This window comes from Pavona decussata, unplaced genomic scaffold (genome assembly GCF_977016875.1).
Source record: "Pavona decussata unplaced genomic scaffold, jaPavDecu1.1 SCAFFOLD_202, whole genome shotgun sequence".
In the NCBI taxonomy this organism is placed as follows: Eukaryota; Metazoa; Cnidaria; class Anthozoa; order Scleractinia; family Agariciidae; genus Pavona; species Pavona decussata.
The window spans coordinates 827,721-843,505 of record NW_028145610.1 but is presented as its reverse complement, the minus strand read 5'-3'; the positions used below and the strand labels follow the sequence as shown (position 1 = coordinate 843,505).

The following is a 15,785-nucleotide window of genomic DNA, read 5'->3' as shown; positions in this document are numbered from 1 at the left end:
TTGGGAAACAATTGTTATTCTTGAAATATTCAATTTTGCAATGTAAAGAAAAATTCATAGCTTTATACTGTCAATAAGCTAGGGAAATTTATACGGGAACTCTGAAATCTCGTTGGCGATTTTGAAAACTGACATGTAAATTTCAAAACTCCGTTCAAATTTCAAAAATATCGTTCACGCGTGACCTGGGTTGACTGTAAAATGCTCTGGAAATTAAAATGGAAAGCTGGGAATGTATAATTGCTATTATACCAAAAAGGAGCATCTGAACAAACAATGAAGAACGACCAAAATTTTAAATAAGGTCTTGCGGCAGTTCAATTTCACATTCATTCAAATTACTACTAAGAGAATTCTTCAGTTAGGTTTCTTTCACCCTTCCATTTCATTAGAGTACATGTAAAACGTTCAAGTAATATATCAAACACGAGACACAGTGTTTCATCACATATCAAACACCGAGAAGAGAGTTGAAAATATGACACGTAGCGAAGTATTTTTGTCGAACTTCAAGGTTTTTTGATGTTGTGATGAAACACTGTGACGAGTGTTTGATATAACTTCTCAAACAAACTGATTTTGAAGGAGAAATTAAGGATGCAAAAACGAGGAGTTTTTCATCAGATATCCAAACACGTCACCGTGCATGATTTCCTTTCTCTTTGGCTTTTGAATTATTAATGAGTTTAAGAAGGTTGGTATCAAGATGAAGTTCTATAGCCAGCTCTTAGCAACATCTCTGTCCTTTAAAACACTGACATCTACTTACATATTCTCCATGCAATGTTGCATTTCATACAATCATTGGAAAAATTTCTTCAAAATAAAGAATTTTACCTCTGGTGATCTTTTTATATATTTTCATCACCTGTATGTTTGATCAAGATGATATATTGTAAGGAGAAATTGGATGCAGATCAGTATTGGGGCTTAAAGAGTTTTTGCACCACATAATATTCTTGGGAGTGAAGGGGTTGAAAAAGAAATTTTGTAAAACAATATCATGACTAGTCCACAAACTGTGTTACAGTCCCTTCATCGACTTTCTTAAATGTTTGTGGGCTGTAAGCTCAAGACTGTGTGCAGAAGTTGAATGCAATTGTGTTACACTGATTTCATTTTGTCACTTGCCTAAGAGTTTCCTAATGACAATATTTTATTAAGTGTAAATAAAATGCGAATTTGAGATGTCTGTCTAGTTTCTTTTTTAACAAAATGGCTAATAACTGGGTCAAGTGTAGATTACAAATTGACATCAGGGGCGTAGCGTGGGACTTTTGAAGATGTACGCACGAGAATAAATTTTGCGAAAGGCGCTTACAACTAGAGGGGTCTGGGGGCATGCTCCCCCAGAAAATTTTGAAATTTAGGGTCTCAGAAATGCCATCTCCAAGTTTTTCTTCAGGGCATTTTCAATAAGTAATGCGGCAAAAGTGCAGTAGAAAGTTGTTTATTTTTACCCTTTCCCAGGTGATTTCTGTAAGCTAGTGTCCCGAAAAGAAAAAAATACAAAAACAATGAAGACAGGTCACAACAAAGGGCGAGGCGTCGACCCTTACGATGGGCAAACTCCGTTACCAACCTGACAATATCCACTTTCTTATGTTTATGTATATGAAGGATTGCTAGGGAGCTCAGTCTTTCGTCCGTCATCGTACTTTGCAGAGGAGATTTTAGTCTCTTCATGCTACTGAAGCTACGTGCGCAGGGGTGCATGTAGACACAGAATAAGTTAAAAATGTTACGAGAGCAGCATATACACCGGGATAAAATTGGGAGTTTGTGTGGTCAAGAGTCTCAACCAAAGTCTGCGGCGTCGCATTCAGATCCACGCCACTCCATTTGTGCTTCCATCTTGTAAGGCGTTTTTCCTATTTTTGCTTACCACTCGAATACATTTTGCCATTATTAGTGGCCAGCACTGAATTATTAATGCTTGGATAATGGGAATAATTCTAATAAAAAACGCCAGTATAATGTGCAAATATGAAATTATTACCCAGCAAATTGAATGAGAATTTTTTTTTTTATCTCAGATCTCAACTGTACGCACGGGCGTACATGCGTATATGGACGCTACGCCCCTGGACATAAAGGGCAATTTTCATGTGCACTCCCTTACACTCCTCATTCAATTCAATTCAGGGATGATGCAGTATTGAGAACACTCGGCTCCTACAAATGTGGCCCAGGTGAGATTCCCAAACCAGGGATTTTATAAGCAGCTGAGCCCCAGGTACTGGAACCCATTTACTCTGAACATGGTACCTTTCTCTGGAGAGATTTAAAGTTAAGCCAGTTAAACAAGACAAGTTAATGAGTGGCACCTGTCTTTTCACCACTAACAGCCCTCCTACCACAAACATTAATGAAAACACTGGTCATATGTGAGTTGAGTTTGTTGTTGGTTCTTGTCCTTGCTCCGAAAGGCTTTTGTCTGCCATTAGTTTTCCAATTTTCTTAACTCTCCTCAAACACCATTTTACAAATAATAAGGGTGCATTCATCACAAGGAGAACGGCCCTGTAAAAAGTGAAATAAACAGAAATAATCTGCTGACTGTTCCCAATAGGCCATTATCATGATGGCGTCATTTTACTACAACTACCAGAATTCATTACGTTTTCCTTTTCAAATGCAAATTTTGTAATCCCAGTGGAGAGCAAAGAACAATAGTATGAGAAAAGAAAAACCAGGATTCTGGTAGTTGTAGTAAAATGACGCCATAGTGAAAATGTCCTATTAGTGCTCTCCACTAAAGACATCGACATCAAATTCTTGAGTCAGGACCAACTTGAAGAAAACTGTCCATAATTTATAAAAAAAGTTTTCACATTACAATGCAAGTGGGTGACTGTAAAGTAGGGTTCCACTGATGATCAATCCAGCAATGCAGGATGGAATGAGAAAAAATGGTAGAAAGTGGGGTTGGACCTTCCGTAACATATTTAAAAACAACTGGCAAAACATCTTTTAGACTCATTTATTGATCATTCGTTCAAGTTGATTTCACATGATATAATCATCGTTACACTGCATATGCCTGGGTAAAAATAAAATTTCCTTTCAATTAATACACATGACTTGTACAATTATTATTAATAAGTATTAATTTGTAATTTTAAAAAATTCAATAAATAGCCACAATCTTCTTTGTGATAAAATTCAAATTGATAAAAAATAATTGAAATTCAGCATTGCTAAGAAACAGGCACAGCCCGTCAATACTAATAAATTATTTCAGAATTCTTGGAAAACTAAAGGAATAATCATTTTCCCTTTTTGACTGATGTTTCACAGTGGTAAAGGAAGTTTTAAGGCCCTTCAGGCTTTCAAATACTTGGGACATGGTCATTTTTCTGACTTTTCCAACATGATGGGAATGATCGTCAGAAGCAAAGCTGACTGTATATATTAGATCCACTCCCTCCTCAGTATCTCTTAACACAGGCTCGGATATGAGACTGGGCACCAATCGCAGACAGGAAGTGGATTTGACATTGAACAAACTTTCATATTCGTCAGCATCTGAAACACAAAAACCACAATTTGCAGTTATCAAAAGCTTTCTATGGCTCTTGTACATATCACTCTCAGATCGCAGAATCATTATATTATTTTAAGTACAGTTATATTGTTTGATTTCCAGTCATGCTGAGGCAAGGTTTGTACTCTCTCTCAGGAACTGTAGTATTACATTTTTCAGGACTTAAGGACCACTATAGTTTTTTCAGGGCTCCAATTAACCCAAATTGGAATTTGCATGCAAATTTAAGCCATGCCACAGTATTGCCATTCCCAAAGAATTTTTTCTTTCTTTCTTTTTTTTTTTTTTTTTCTTTTCCTTTTTTTATGGGGGGGGGGGGGGGGTGCATTGGTTGATCACCTCCACTCTCCTGGAAATTACAATTCAACTTCATACTTTCCTTTAAAAACTATGACTTTTAAGACACCCCTCCCCTCAGAATTATTTCCTCCTGCAAATGACCTTCCATCAACTGGGGGGGGGGGGGGGGGGAAGGTAGGAGAGAGTATGGATATTTTCTGAAACCTCAAATACGGCCCACATAGAAGGAACTGGACTGCGGGACATTTTAAAAGGAGATTTCCAGGCCATGTCAGGACCTGCAACATTATTAAGTGAACTAAAGCTAGTTCAGTAAAATGCCATAACAAAATACCAGGACTTTCAGAGATCTCCAGGATGCACAATTATGAACCAGATCAACTGAAAGATATTCTTCAAGACCACACATTCAAAACCTAAAAGCTGGGCTGATACAGTCTGTTCCCACCCCCTCAAGAAAAAAATTGACAGTGCATAACTTTTTGTATTTTATACACGCATGTTTTTACAGATTTCTAGGATCTTTCAAGACCTACAATGTCTCAACTTGTTATGATTATCTAAGATACCAATGACAGCAAATTTCCAGGAATTTTTGCAGAATTACCAGGAACCTTCATACAATATATTTTTATTGGTATTAACCCAAATAATAATCCATAGTATGAAAATACTGCCTTCTAATAAACAAATCTTGTACTCATAATTTTGGAGGGCCAGAAGTTAACAGAAAGCTTTTCTTTAAGTCCTTACCTAAGTAAAGTGGTCTCTCCTCTGTTATCTCAGCAATGTGCTGTCTTCCATCAGCATCTTTCATCAATAGCACAGCTACATAAGAATCTGCATCATCATTTGAACTTCTGACGCACTGGGATCCCGATTGTGAGCTCTCCACAGATCTCTTATGGTAGGAAGGCTTCTTAGCTTCAGGTGCCAGATTTGAATTATCTTGTTTGCTGTTCTCTGTTAGAAACTGCTTGACCTGGGACATGTCACTCTTTGATGCTATTTGGAGGTTGCTCATGGCATCTCTTCTAGCTGGCTCTGGGAGGTACTGTTTCAAACCCTTTGGCTTAGGAAGAGGATGGTCACCAGGAACATCTGTAAGTCTTGCTGCCTTTTGACTGGTTATCAAGGTCTCATCTTTCTGATGCCTGGAAGCTAAAGCAGCCTGCTTGTGATGGGAAAGGAAGACTTCATCTTTCTGTGGACTTCTAAGTGAGTCTCCCTCCTCCTTTTGGCTGGTTATAGAGGTTGCTTCTTTCTTTTGACTGTTCACTAAGGTATCACCTTCCTCCTGTCTTCTCATTGATGCCTCAACTTTATTTTGAATCCTTATTGCAGTTTCATCTTTCTTCTGACTGCTAACAGAAGCTTTATCTTTCTTTTGACTGCTGATTGAGGCCTCATCCTTTCTGTGGTCTGTCAGATCTCTGAGTTCCTGCTCCAGATCATGCTTGTGTACAACCAAATTTGCTCTTTTATCAAACCTTTTTTTTTTTTGCTGTCTGATACCTTCATCAGAGTAAGGGAACTTCTGTATGGAGTTCTTTGCATGTGGGAACAAGTCCTTGTTAGAATGCCTCTTTTCCATAAACTGCATGTTTTCATCCTGCCATGCAGACAGCAAGCCACTGTCAGCTTCAATATTTTCATTAGGTGAGTCAAAGACCTGCTCCAGGGTGCGAGGAAAACCACTGACATCCTTTTTTTCAATTTCTTGTTCTGGGCCAAGTTCAAATTTATTTGACGCCATATCAGCATCCTCAACATCACTATCAATAAAACCATCATCATCATCATCATTACCATAGCTGTCACCATAATGATCATCAAAAGAAAGAATGTTGTAATCATCCAGCCATTCTGAAGGAGTGAAAGAATCAGAATCCAAATTCATACCAACCCCTTCATGGCGCCTATATCCTGGTACCTTTCTACCAGTAGAACGTGAATTAGTGGACAAAAGCTTTCTAGTTTTTTTATTTGCATATCCACTGACAATTCTGTCTTCAAAACTGCCTTGTTGGATTTGCCTGGATTGTCTGGGCCTAGGAATCAGTGTCAGGGCCTCTGATTTTGAAAGCCACATTACAAAAGCCTCCTTCATGCCGGATACTCCAAGTAAAGGTATTGGTGCCACAGGTAAACCTGTCTTGCTGTGAAATGACCAGATGATCTTTCCTGTTGGACCATCAATGACCAAAAGCGTGGAGGAATGGTTGGCATGTTCAGCAAACAAAACAACATCTGTAGAGTTTCCTTCAACAGAGCGTTGAGCTTGGAATAACCTGGAAATATAACAAGAAACTCAGTCTATGAGTTTGTTTAAGTTTTTTGTAAAATTTTAAGTACATAATGCGTTAGTATGGAGGTGTGGTGCTCTAGTGGTTAGTGTGTCAGACTTTTGATTGACAGTACGTCAGAACGAGCGGTCATTCGGCAAGAAACTAAATTGTTCACACTGTCTCTCTCCACCCATGCCCAGGTGTATTATGGGTACCGGCAACATACTGCTTGGGGTAACCATGTAATATAGATTAGCATCCCATCCAGTGGAGAGTAGCAGTTATAATAGTTGCTTCATGCTTAAGCTCCAGTCATATGTGCCAGTTAGGCTCTCTGATCTGATGATGGTGCAACAGTACCTTTTAATGCATTATTGCCTTCTTATTAGGTACACATAAGAAAACGTTCTGAGGTTTTTCTTCCAATTTCGCAGAGTTTCAAGTCTGTGCAAACTGTACAAATCCCGGCCATACAAATAATTATTATCAGTGTCTGATACAGGCTTATTGCCCCTTGAGTGGATGCTTTGCGATTTGATATTGATTTCAAGATCAATTTAAGAAAGTGGGATATTAATTATATAAAGACCCCTCTGGCTAACATCAGATGTCAGTATTCACACGGTACCAGTATCACTAGCAGTAATCAGAGAATATAGCTGTGCATTTCAAAGCCATAAGCTATCTAATGGTAATTAGGCATCTTGCCCTATTTTTCTTGTTCATTTCAAATTTGAATTTTTTCTAAAATAAATTTTAGTCAGTCATGTCATTATAACTGTTCATTATAGGAAGCGATCTAACAGGTCTCATCTGAAATTAAACACCATGGGTCTAAGTTTAGTTGTAGCTCTGTGTTTCAGTTAACGAAGTTACAGTGTTTAATGAGTAACCAGCTAGCTTTTTGGCTGACCAGTAATGACCTGACAGATACAACATAATAAATTTCACAAGCATTTAAAAACAGTCACTAAACTTACTTGTGAATAGAAACAGTTGATGGCACAACCCTCTTCCACATAACTGTTAAATCATTTCCATTCATGGCCATTAGGGAAATTCCATTTTCTTTGATTAAAAAGACAACATCTTTCACACCATCAGAATCAAGATCTGCCAGCAGAGGTTGTACCAGGATCACAGAATCTTTTAAAACTGATATGAAACCAGTAGCTGCATCTGGCTGATGTTTTCCCCAAGGTATGCCTGGAATCTCTTTTGTTGGATTTTTAATTTTCTCTAACAGATCATGCACTGATATAGCCCACAACGAGGTACTGTTCTCCTTGACTGATAGTGAACCAACAATTACAAATTGTTCTGTGTTCGACAGAGCATGAATAGCAAGGATACTATTACCTCTGTGACTTCCTGGTAACAGCAGGGATCCACCAATGGTTTTTCCACTTTTTCCAGATAACATGTTGATATTGCCTTCTTTGTCTGTATCCTTCTGCGTACCAACAAATACAATGTCTCTAACCCCATCTCCATCAACATCATTGATATATTTAAATGACAAAATTTTTTGGTTGGTTGGTGACTCAGTCTGCCATTTTGTCGTTCCGTTATCCACGTCCAAAAGAACAAGTTTCACCCTCTCCTCCAACAATAAACAGTGTTCATCATTTAGATCAGTCTTTCCAGCAATCCCTTCACAAGCCAATACACCAAAGGAGGAATTCCGACTAAAAACCCAGAGCCTGTTCCCACAGGAGCCATCAATGGCCAAAACACCACCCCCATGGCAATTTTTAGCCTTACAAATCTGCCTCAAGAAGGATGAATTCTTCACCTCTTTTTCCTCTATGTCAAATTCAACTAAAATGTCAGGTCTACCATACCCTGTCATGTCAACCAGAGAGATCATACCTGGAATGATACCACTAAAATTGGCAGTCCAGTTAACCGATGTCAAGTCCCCTTTGCCGGGACAAACAGGAATTTTTTCGCATCTTGGTTTGTGACAGGGTAGCAAGAACGCAAATGCAAAAACCGTAAACACACAGAGAAGCAGGGCGCCAACCAAAGCGATTCGTCGTTTCATCGACAGCGGCTCTTTTTCCTGTGATCCTGAATGCTCGCCGTCCAGTGCTGAATTTTCGTTAATGTTGTCAGCCGATCCGCTCCCCTCTGTATCTGCGTCGCTTTCGGGATCGTCGAAGGTTGGTCCGTCCTGTCCCATAAGAGGTCTTGAGCTGGTCGAAGCAGCCATTTGATTGAATAGTTTTAGAAAGCCAGCTCTCGATCCGATCAAGTGTTTGCAAATTAACCTGTCAAATAGAGATTGTCAAATCTACGGGAAAGCATTAACTCGATCAGTTCCTTGAACAGTGTTCTCGCCAATTAAATTCAAGTCAAATAGCTTTCTCGATAATTTTTACGTTTTTCAAGATCGCTGAATCGATGAAAATTGATATCGCTAGGATCTGATGAAATTTTTAGTCACAATAAATTTATCGGCCTCCCGCGAAGATCAGAACCACTGTTTGATGTATAACTGTTGCGATTAATACATTAAACAAATACTTGGAACACCTGTCTAGTTCCCCAGCACTCTGTTAATTGCTTCGCTGAACAGTGTACAAAACAATTGTGTTCGCTCAAGTCAATTTTCAATATGCCTTCAGAATGAGAAATTCTTTTCGTTACGAACTCGCTTTGTGATTGCTTCTTAGCATCAAAGAGGTCCGCCTCCATTGACGTCAGTTGGTGAGAATTCGCCTTTAGAACCACCAAGTTCTCATAATGTGTGGGAAGTTGAATTGTTATCGCCTTTATCAGCCTTTTGTGGCCCTTTCAAAATCAGCTGTTCGACCATCTGCTGTCATGCACTTGCAAATCCGCCATGGAAACAAAATTATTCCTGACTAGGGTATGGTAAGGGGGCTTGCCACCCACCCCTATTTGGAGTGACAAGAGCCTGGGCGGGGAGGGCCGGGGAGGTACTTGAATTTTTTTTTTTTTGGTGCAAGTTTATTTTGCAACTCTGTATTAGACTATCACCCTAGGCTGAAGACCAAAAATACTAACCCAATCCCAAACTCGCTATTTTCTAGAATCACAGTCAGTCCTCTAAGTGTAAAAAAAAACCCTTGTCTACACTAAATTAAATTCTTCAAACAATTGATCAGTTTCCTAGAAAATAAGACCTTATTCTAGACCAAAACTTCCTGATTTCTATACCCTATCCCAGACTAAACTGCTTGAAAAGCATATCCTTTATTGCGGTGCTATAGCTTATGTATTGGCGTACCCCTCCCCACCACCCTTCCCCCTCCTGGGCAAAAGCCCTCAACAAATCTTCAGTTTCAACGTTTATCCCGCATGCCCATGAGTTTCGACTATGTACCTTTATTTTCATCGTGACACACCATACCCCACCAGGGGATGCTATGATAAGCATTAACTTGCATCTTGAAATAAATCTTGCCCTTGCCTGCCCTTTGCCGTGGAATCTACCCTGCCCGGTTTAGGTTCATTTTTTTTACTTGGCACTCTCATAGAGAGGGTCTTGGAAATATTTTTCATAGAAATTTGCCCGACATTTTCTTCCTTCATTTGAACACGATTGTGAAGCCGGGTTCAGTATGCATGACTTTTGTGAGTTTAACTCCTGGTGCGGTGGTAAAGTTCGAAAATTTCGCCAGAGATAGGCTCCAGCCTGTTCTATGAGAGTTATCACGGACCGTGACCTTTGCATGAGTATTGTAATTTGAGCGTCACATATACATCACCATTGCGTAACGGCGAAATTATAACGATTTGTAAGGAAAAAACGATTCAAAGAGTTTTCAATAAAAATATCCCTACCTGCACTCCATCGTCTGTTGTTCTTTCTCCTATGTGGTTTTGGAGCTTTTTAGCGCGATTTCAGTGAGCTTTAACTAGTTCCATTACTTTTCTCTCTAAAGATACATCCCATGTAACCGAACTAACCTATATAATAAAGTCAACTTTATTTCAACTTTATTACGTGTTTTTTAAAAATTTCATTTACAATTTCTTGGCGTTCTTAGCAAAGCTAATCTAGGCGGGCCAGATTACAAAAAGATTACAAAAAGATAGCAAAAAGAAAGAATGACTTTAACTTCTAAGTAAGAAGGCAGACTGTCGTGAGCTATAATATCAAAAATATAAGAACAAGGAAAGGTGTTTGGGAGAACTAAAATAACGGAGAACGTTATTGAGCTTCTTTAAAGGCAGCACAGGAGAAATGACAAGGAAAACATGAAATAGGGCCGTAGGACGGAAAGGAATGACAAAACGGTAGTATACATAACATAACATAACATAGCTTATGGGGCCGTGCCAGTGTCATGCCATAAAACTATGTATAGCTATATGCCATACAAACTATGTATAGCTTATGGGGCCGTGCCAGTGCCATGCCATACAATTATGTATAGCTTATGGGGCCGTGCCAGTGCCATGCCATACAACTATGTATAGCTTATGGGGCCGTGTCAGTGCCATGCCATACAACTATGTATAGCTTATGGAGCCGTGCCAGTGCCATGCCATACAACTATGTATAGCTTATGGGGCCGTGCCAGTGCCATGCCATACAACTATGTATAGCTTATGGGGCCGTGTCAGTGCCATGCCATACAACTATGTATAGCTTATGGGGCCGTGCCAGTGCCATGCCATACAACTATGTATAGCTTATGGGGCCGTGCCAGTGCCATGCCATACAACTATGTATAGCTTATGGAGCCGTGCCAGTGCCATGCCATACAACTATGTATAGCTTATGGGGCCGTGCCAGTGCCATGCCATACAATTATGTATAGCTTATGGGGCCGTGCCAGTGCCATGCCATACAACTATGTATAGCTTATGGGGCCGTGCCAGTGCCATGCCATACAACTATGTATAGCTTATGGGGCCGTGCCAGTGCCATGCCATACAACTATGTATAGCTATATGCCATACAAACTATGTATAGCTTATGGGGCCGTGCCAGTGCCATGCCATACAACTATGTATAGCTTATGGGGCCGTGTCAGTGCCATGCCATACAACTATGTATAGCTATATGCCATACAAACTATGTATAGCTTATGGGGCCGTGCCATACAACTATGACTTTTGTTACTAGAGACTAGTTCAAAATCGTCATAAAAGTCTTCAGATTCTAGGATGTTAAATAGTACAATTTTGATTTTCTTTTTGAATAGCGATTTGTGTAATAAACTGTTCTGAAAACGAGTCAGGGGGTTTCATTGCCAGATCTCGGCTTATAGTAGAAATGCACGTTCCAGAAGTGCCGGCTTTACGTATAAAGGGCTAACTGCAGGGCTGATACTATAGGGGCAAAGGGCAATTTATTTGGGCCAATATTTCAGACATTTCTATTAGGCACTAGTCTTCTTCGGGGCCAGAGTTACCATGAGAGAAAATAACGGCTCTTAGAAAATTTAAATTTGAACGTAAACATTGCATGCATGTAAACTAAATGCTTTTCTCCGAAACCTCCTGAACTATCCATAACAGATAATTGTTTGAATTCGGATTATGGACGTGCCCGTAAGCCAACAGTGAAACTTGATATCAGGGTCGTAACGAGGTATATGGGATCAGGGAGCAAAGGGAAAAAATTGGGTGGGATCAGGGATCACAGGCGCGGGATCTGGGATCACAAGCCGTGGGATCGGGATCAGTAGTACTGCGAGGGGATCAGGGATCAAGTTTTCCGACAGAAAATCAAATATCATAAAATGACAAAATTCAGTTTAATTGGATGAAAAGAGCTGCCACCGTTTATAAATTCAAATGTATTTTTGCGGTCACATTTTGTTCCGGTTCTAAACTGTATGCAATACGATCTGCTGGCCTAGCTTGACAACAAAACGTGGATATTTTCCAGAATTCTTAAAAATATTTATACCATGTTGCTCTGCTATGATTGACTCAGTTTGTTGGAGCTATACATAACTGCAGTGACTGATCCGACCGAATTGGTCTGGGTCTATGACTGCTGAATAAGGACGTAGGAAAAAAAATCATACAATGGACATTGCCTTTCGCCCAACGTTTTCCCTCTGTCTAAATTTATCACACGAGGATGGCGCTTGGCACTCCCAACGATAAATTTAACAAAGACGTCTTCATTTTATAGAGACATATACATACCCTTTCGACAGTGAAAGACGAAGTCTTTTTTGAGACAAAATCCTGTTATCAAAGAACTCGTTATTGCCCTTGGTACTTTACACTACTGTTGTATTTTTTTTCTGACCTTGCTAGCCTTAAGGATAATTCCCTCCTTTAACAGCTTCTGATAATATCATACAAAGTTTCATTTCCAAACTCTCAACACAAATTACTGGCCGCAAAATTTCAGGTGGCAAGTGTTAAGAGGAGATAGAGCAAATAACGAAGCTTGCTCTGATTATGCTAGGGAGAAGGTACCTGAGACGTCCGAGTAACCAAACTTAATGCACAAAGCATACAAGGCGGCAAGGGAATCGTCCAAAATTTTGATAACAAATTTGCTCCTCACTAAATTTAAATTGATGCAAATCGAGAAAGATATAAAGTTCTTTTTCAAGTTTCCTTTCTCTAACCAAATTAAATTAGTATTTTCTCAGTCTGGTGCGGCAAGGACCATCCAATCATCTGGTTCTGTGAAATACTGTGATCGTTGGTCAAGCCTCGCGGTAGCCCGGCATTATCTTTTTCAAAAAGACCTCATTGTGATCTCGTTTTCCTACTTACAAGTGCGGACGGATAGTTCATGGCAAGATAATATCAGAAGACTTCGTTTTGAGAAACGTCTAGTCTTTCTGATAAAGAACCTAACGGGAAGCCGGATTCATAGTTCGATCGTGCGTTATGCGCACTAAAGACTTTTGCAGGCGCCTTTTTTTAGATTCAAGCTTATTCGATCTCACTGGAGCTGGTAACATCTTAAAATTATGTCACAGTCATTAAAATAAGGGGGCGTTTTTTGGGACATATTCCGAATATTCCAAAATCCGAATACCACGAAAAATTAAATATGTTATTCTTACTAAAACATTTATAATATTTCGATTCTTTTACTTTGGCCATTTGGTTATTTTTCGTTCCCGGGCATGCAACAGATACAACATAGATTTTTCATTGTATTCCTGTTCAGAATCAGAGATGCACACAATATGTTAAAAAAAAAACTGCGCCCAAAAACTGAACAAGCGAAAATGATTTAGATGATTCCGTTTTCCATGTTGTCTTGGTATGTTGGGTGCTTTGGTTCACAAGCCAGCAGGACCAACACTTGACTCCAACTCAAGAGATTTCAAGTTAAGGCTCTGGATTTATATACACTCTGTTTTTTTTATAAAAACCTTTCTTATAAGAACGTCGATGCTGAGATTAACCAAAATTTTAAGAACGTATTAAGAACATTCCTCAGGCTGAGTCGATTAAAAACGTTTTTATTTTACTAATCTGTATATAAAATCAAGGTAACAAATGTAAATTAACCAAAATGCTCAAGGGCATGTTTTGTATAACATTAACAGTGGTGACACACATCTTGGTTTGTCATAATCAGCAGTTCTTGATACCATATCTCAGCAGGCAATGTACTTTGATAGGTTTCCTGGTCAGGTCCGCATTGATTTACTGAAATACATATAGTGTATACCATGTAACTAAGAACATCTTAAGAACGTTTTCAGCCTCAAATCGCACAAAAAATATAAGAACGTCAGCCTCAGCTCCAAAATTAGACGTTCTTACAAAAAAAAAAAAAACAAAACAGAGTGTATCTTCGTTCGCTTTTGATTTACTACCAAGAGAGTTTTTAACAATGATACAACTTTGAATTACGGCCTTTCTGCCAAAAAAGGAATCGATGATACAAGAACAAGATGTGATCCACATCTTGGTAAACAGCGGAGCTCAGTACATTTAACGCTGTTTTAAAAAACACCAGATATTTATTATTGAATACACTGCAACACTTCCCAAATTTGGTCATGGTTCACTCGATATTTGTCGTCCGTCAACAACAGATATCCTACGATATACGTTACTTCGTGCGTTGGGAAGAAAAATAGAAAATAAAGATCCTCTACATTCTTCAAACAACTGACCCATAGCTTCGAACGCATAATAATCCCTAGGACTTTGCACTGGAGAAATGTCTTATTATTCATGATCATGTCGTTTGTTGATCTCGTTTTAGGTGATCTGATAATTTATTCAGTGCGAATGTATTTTGAATTCGGATAATATGAAATTAATTTGCACGTGTTAAGAGCCTATCAGCTCAGAAAGGCTCTCAGATAGGTAGATCAGATAGCAGATAGGCTGCTAAGTACTATGGTGTTATCTGTTGTTCAGATAAAAGGAAAGAGTTGTGTGGTATTGCACCATTCAACCCTCCTACCTTTGATTTCATCGCTTTTTTTTAAATCTAAAAATCATTTAGTCTCCGAATACTGGCGAATAAACTACTGAGTCTGTTGAGTCTATTTTCGTTTCGCTTGTTAAACCATGGCGTTAAATGCTCAAGTTGACAGAGAGAAAAATCACGACCGTCGTTTTGCAGAGGACGTCAAAGGAATGTACTCAAGCTTTTAACGCACTGGAAGAGCCATTGTTTTACCTTTTAAATCGTTTTTTCACGCTCTCGTTTTCGTCGCCGTCATGTTTGCGTAAGATCGCGACCGGTAAGCTTATCATTGTTATATTCGAACTAGGAAAATTTTTTTCGTCAATAGTATCGTTGAACTGATTCGAAATCAAGGAAATTATTCCCTTAGCCTCGTAAACAAACAACTGAGTCATGCGGAGTTGAAGGCTTTACAAGTTGATTGAACCTCATTATGAAAGCGAGGCTAAGTGCGAAGTTTTTATTTCATTTATATGCAAACAAAATTAATTTTCATATGAAGAGCGTCGCACTTAGCCTCGCTTTTATAATAAAGTTCACAGCAACTCGGAAATGGCCTATTTGCAGACCGAGAGGGGTCAACCTTATTCCCAGGGTTTCTCCTCTTCACGTCCCAAGGAGCGAGGTAAGGGTGGAGTGTAGCCCGAGTATCGGGCTTTTCGGCCCCTCCCCTCTCGCCTTAGGAAGGCCTAATACTCAGGTTAGGCGGAGTGAAGTGGTTTCGCGCTGGTTTGGCGGTGGAGAGGAGCAAATCAATTAATGTATTCAACAACCACAATGGATTCAGAAAATTTATTACTTAGTCGTTCCCTACCTTATCTACTTACATACCTGCATGTTTTATCATCAATTCCTCCTTAGTCGCCAGCCACAAAAAGCAACTTGAAACAATTGGAATGAACATCAAAGTATCTGGTTTTTCAAACACCACTTACATCAAATGAATAAAATCGTCCTTTAGTTACATCTTAACTATCATAAAGGGCTTTTCTGGAGAGGTTAACTCAAAACGATGCCGGCAAACAACCGGGATTAAATTAAATAAGATTTTATACATCATCTATTTGCCCTGGACTACTTAAAAATGAATGTACGAGGATTCCTTGACAAGCGTTTACGTAATTAAGAATGGTATGAAAGTACTCAAGAAACTATGTTTAAGTTGTCCACGATTGAGACGATCCATAAGATTTACGCGAAGAAGAATTGTTTGAAATTTTTTTCATATCATAAATGCTGGTTTACAGAGCGGATTTCCAAT

General features: G+C 39.1%; 1 protein-coding gene across 1 annotated transcript; it reads right to left on the bottom strand.

Moving 5' to 3' along the window:
- Nucleotides 1–2,969: 2,969 nt before the first annotated feature.
- LOC146461004 (uncharacterized) lies at nt 2,970–8,994 on the bottom strand. The gene is made up of 3 exons (XM_085087393.1): nt 7,116–8,994; nt 4,601–6,138; nt 2,970–3,528 (listed from the first exon to the last, which is right to left on the bottom strand). The coding sequence occupies exons 1-3, from the start codon at nt 8,348–8,350 to the stop codon at nt 3,236–3,238; spliced, it is 3,066 nt and encodes a 1,021-aa protein (XP_084943519.1). The 5' UTR covers nt 8,351–8,994; the 3' UTR covers nt 2,970–3,235.
- Between the last annotated feature and the right edge of the window lie 6,791 nt (nt 8,995–15,785).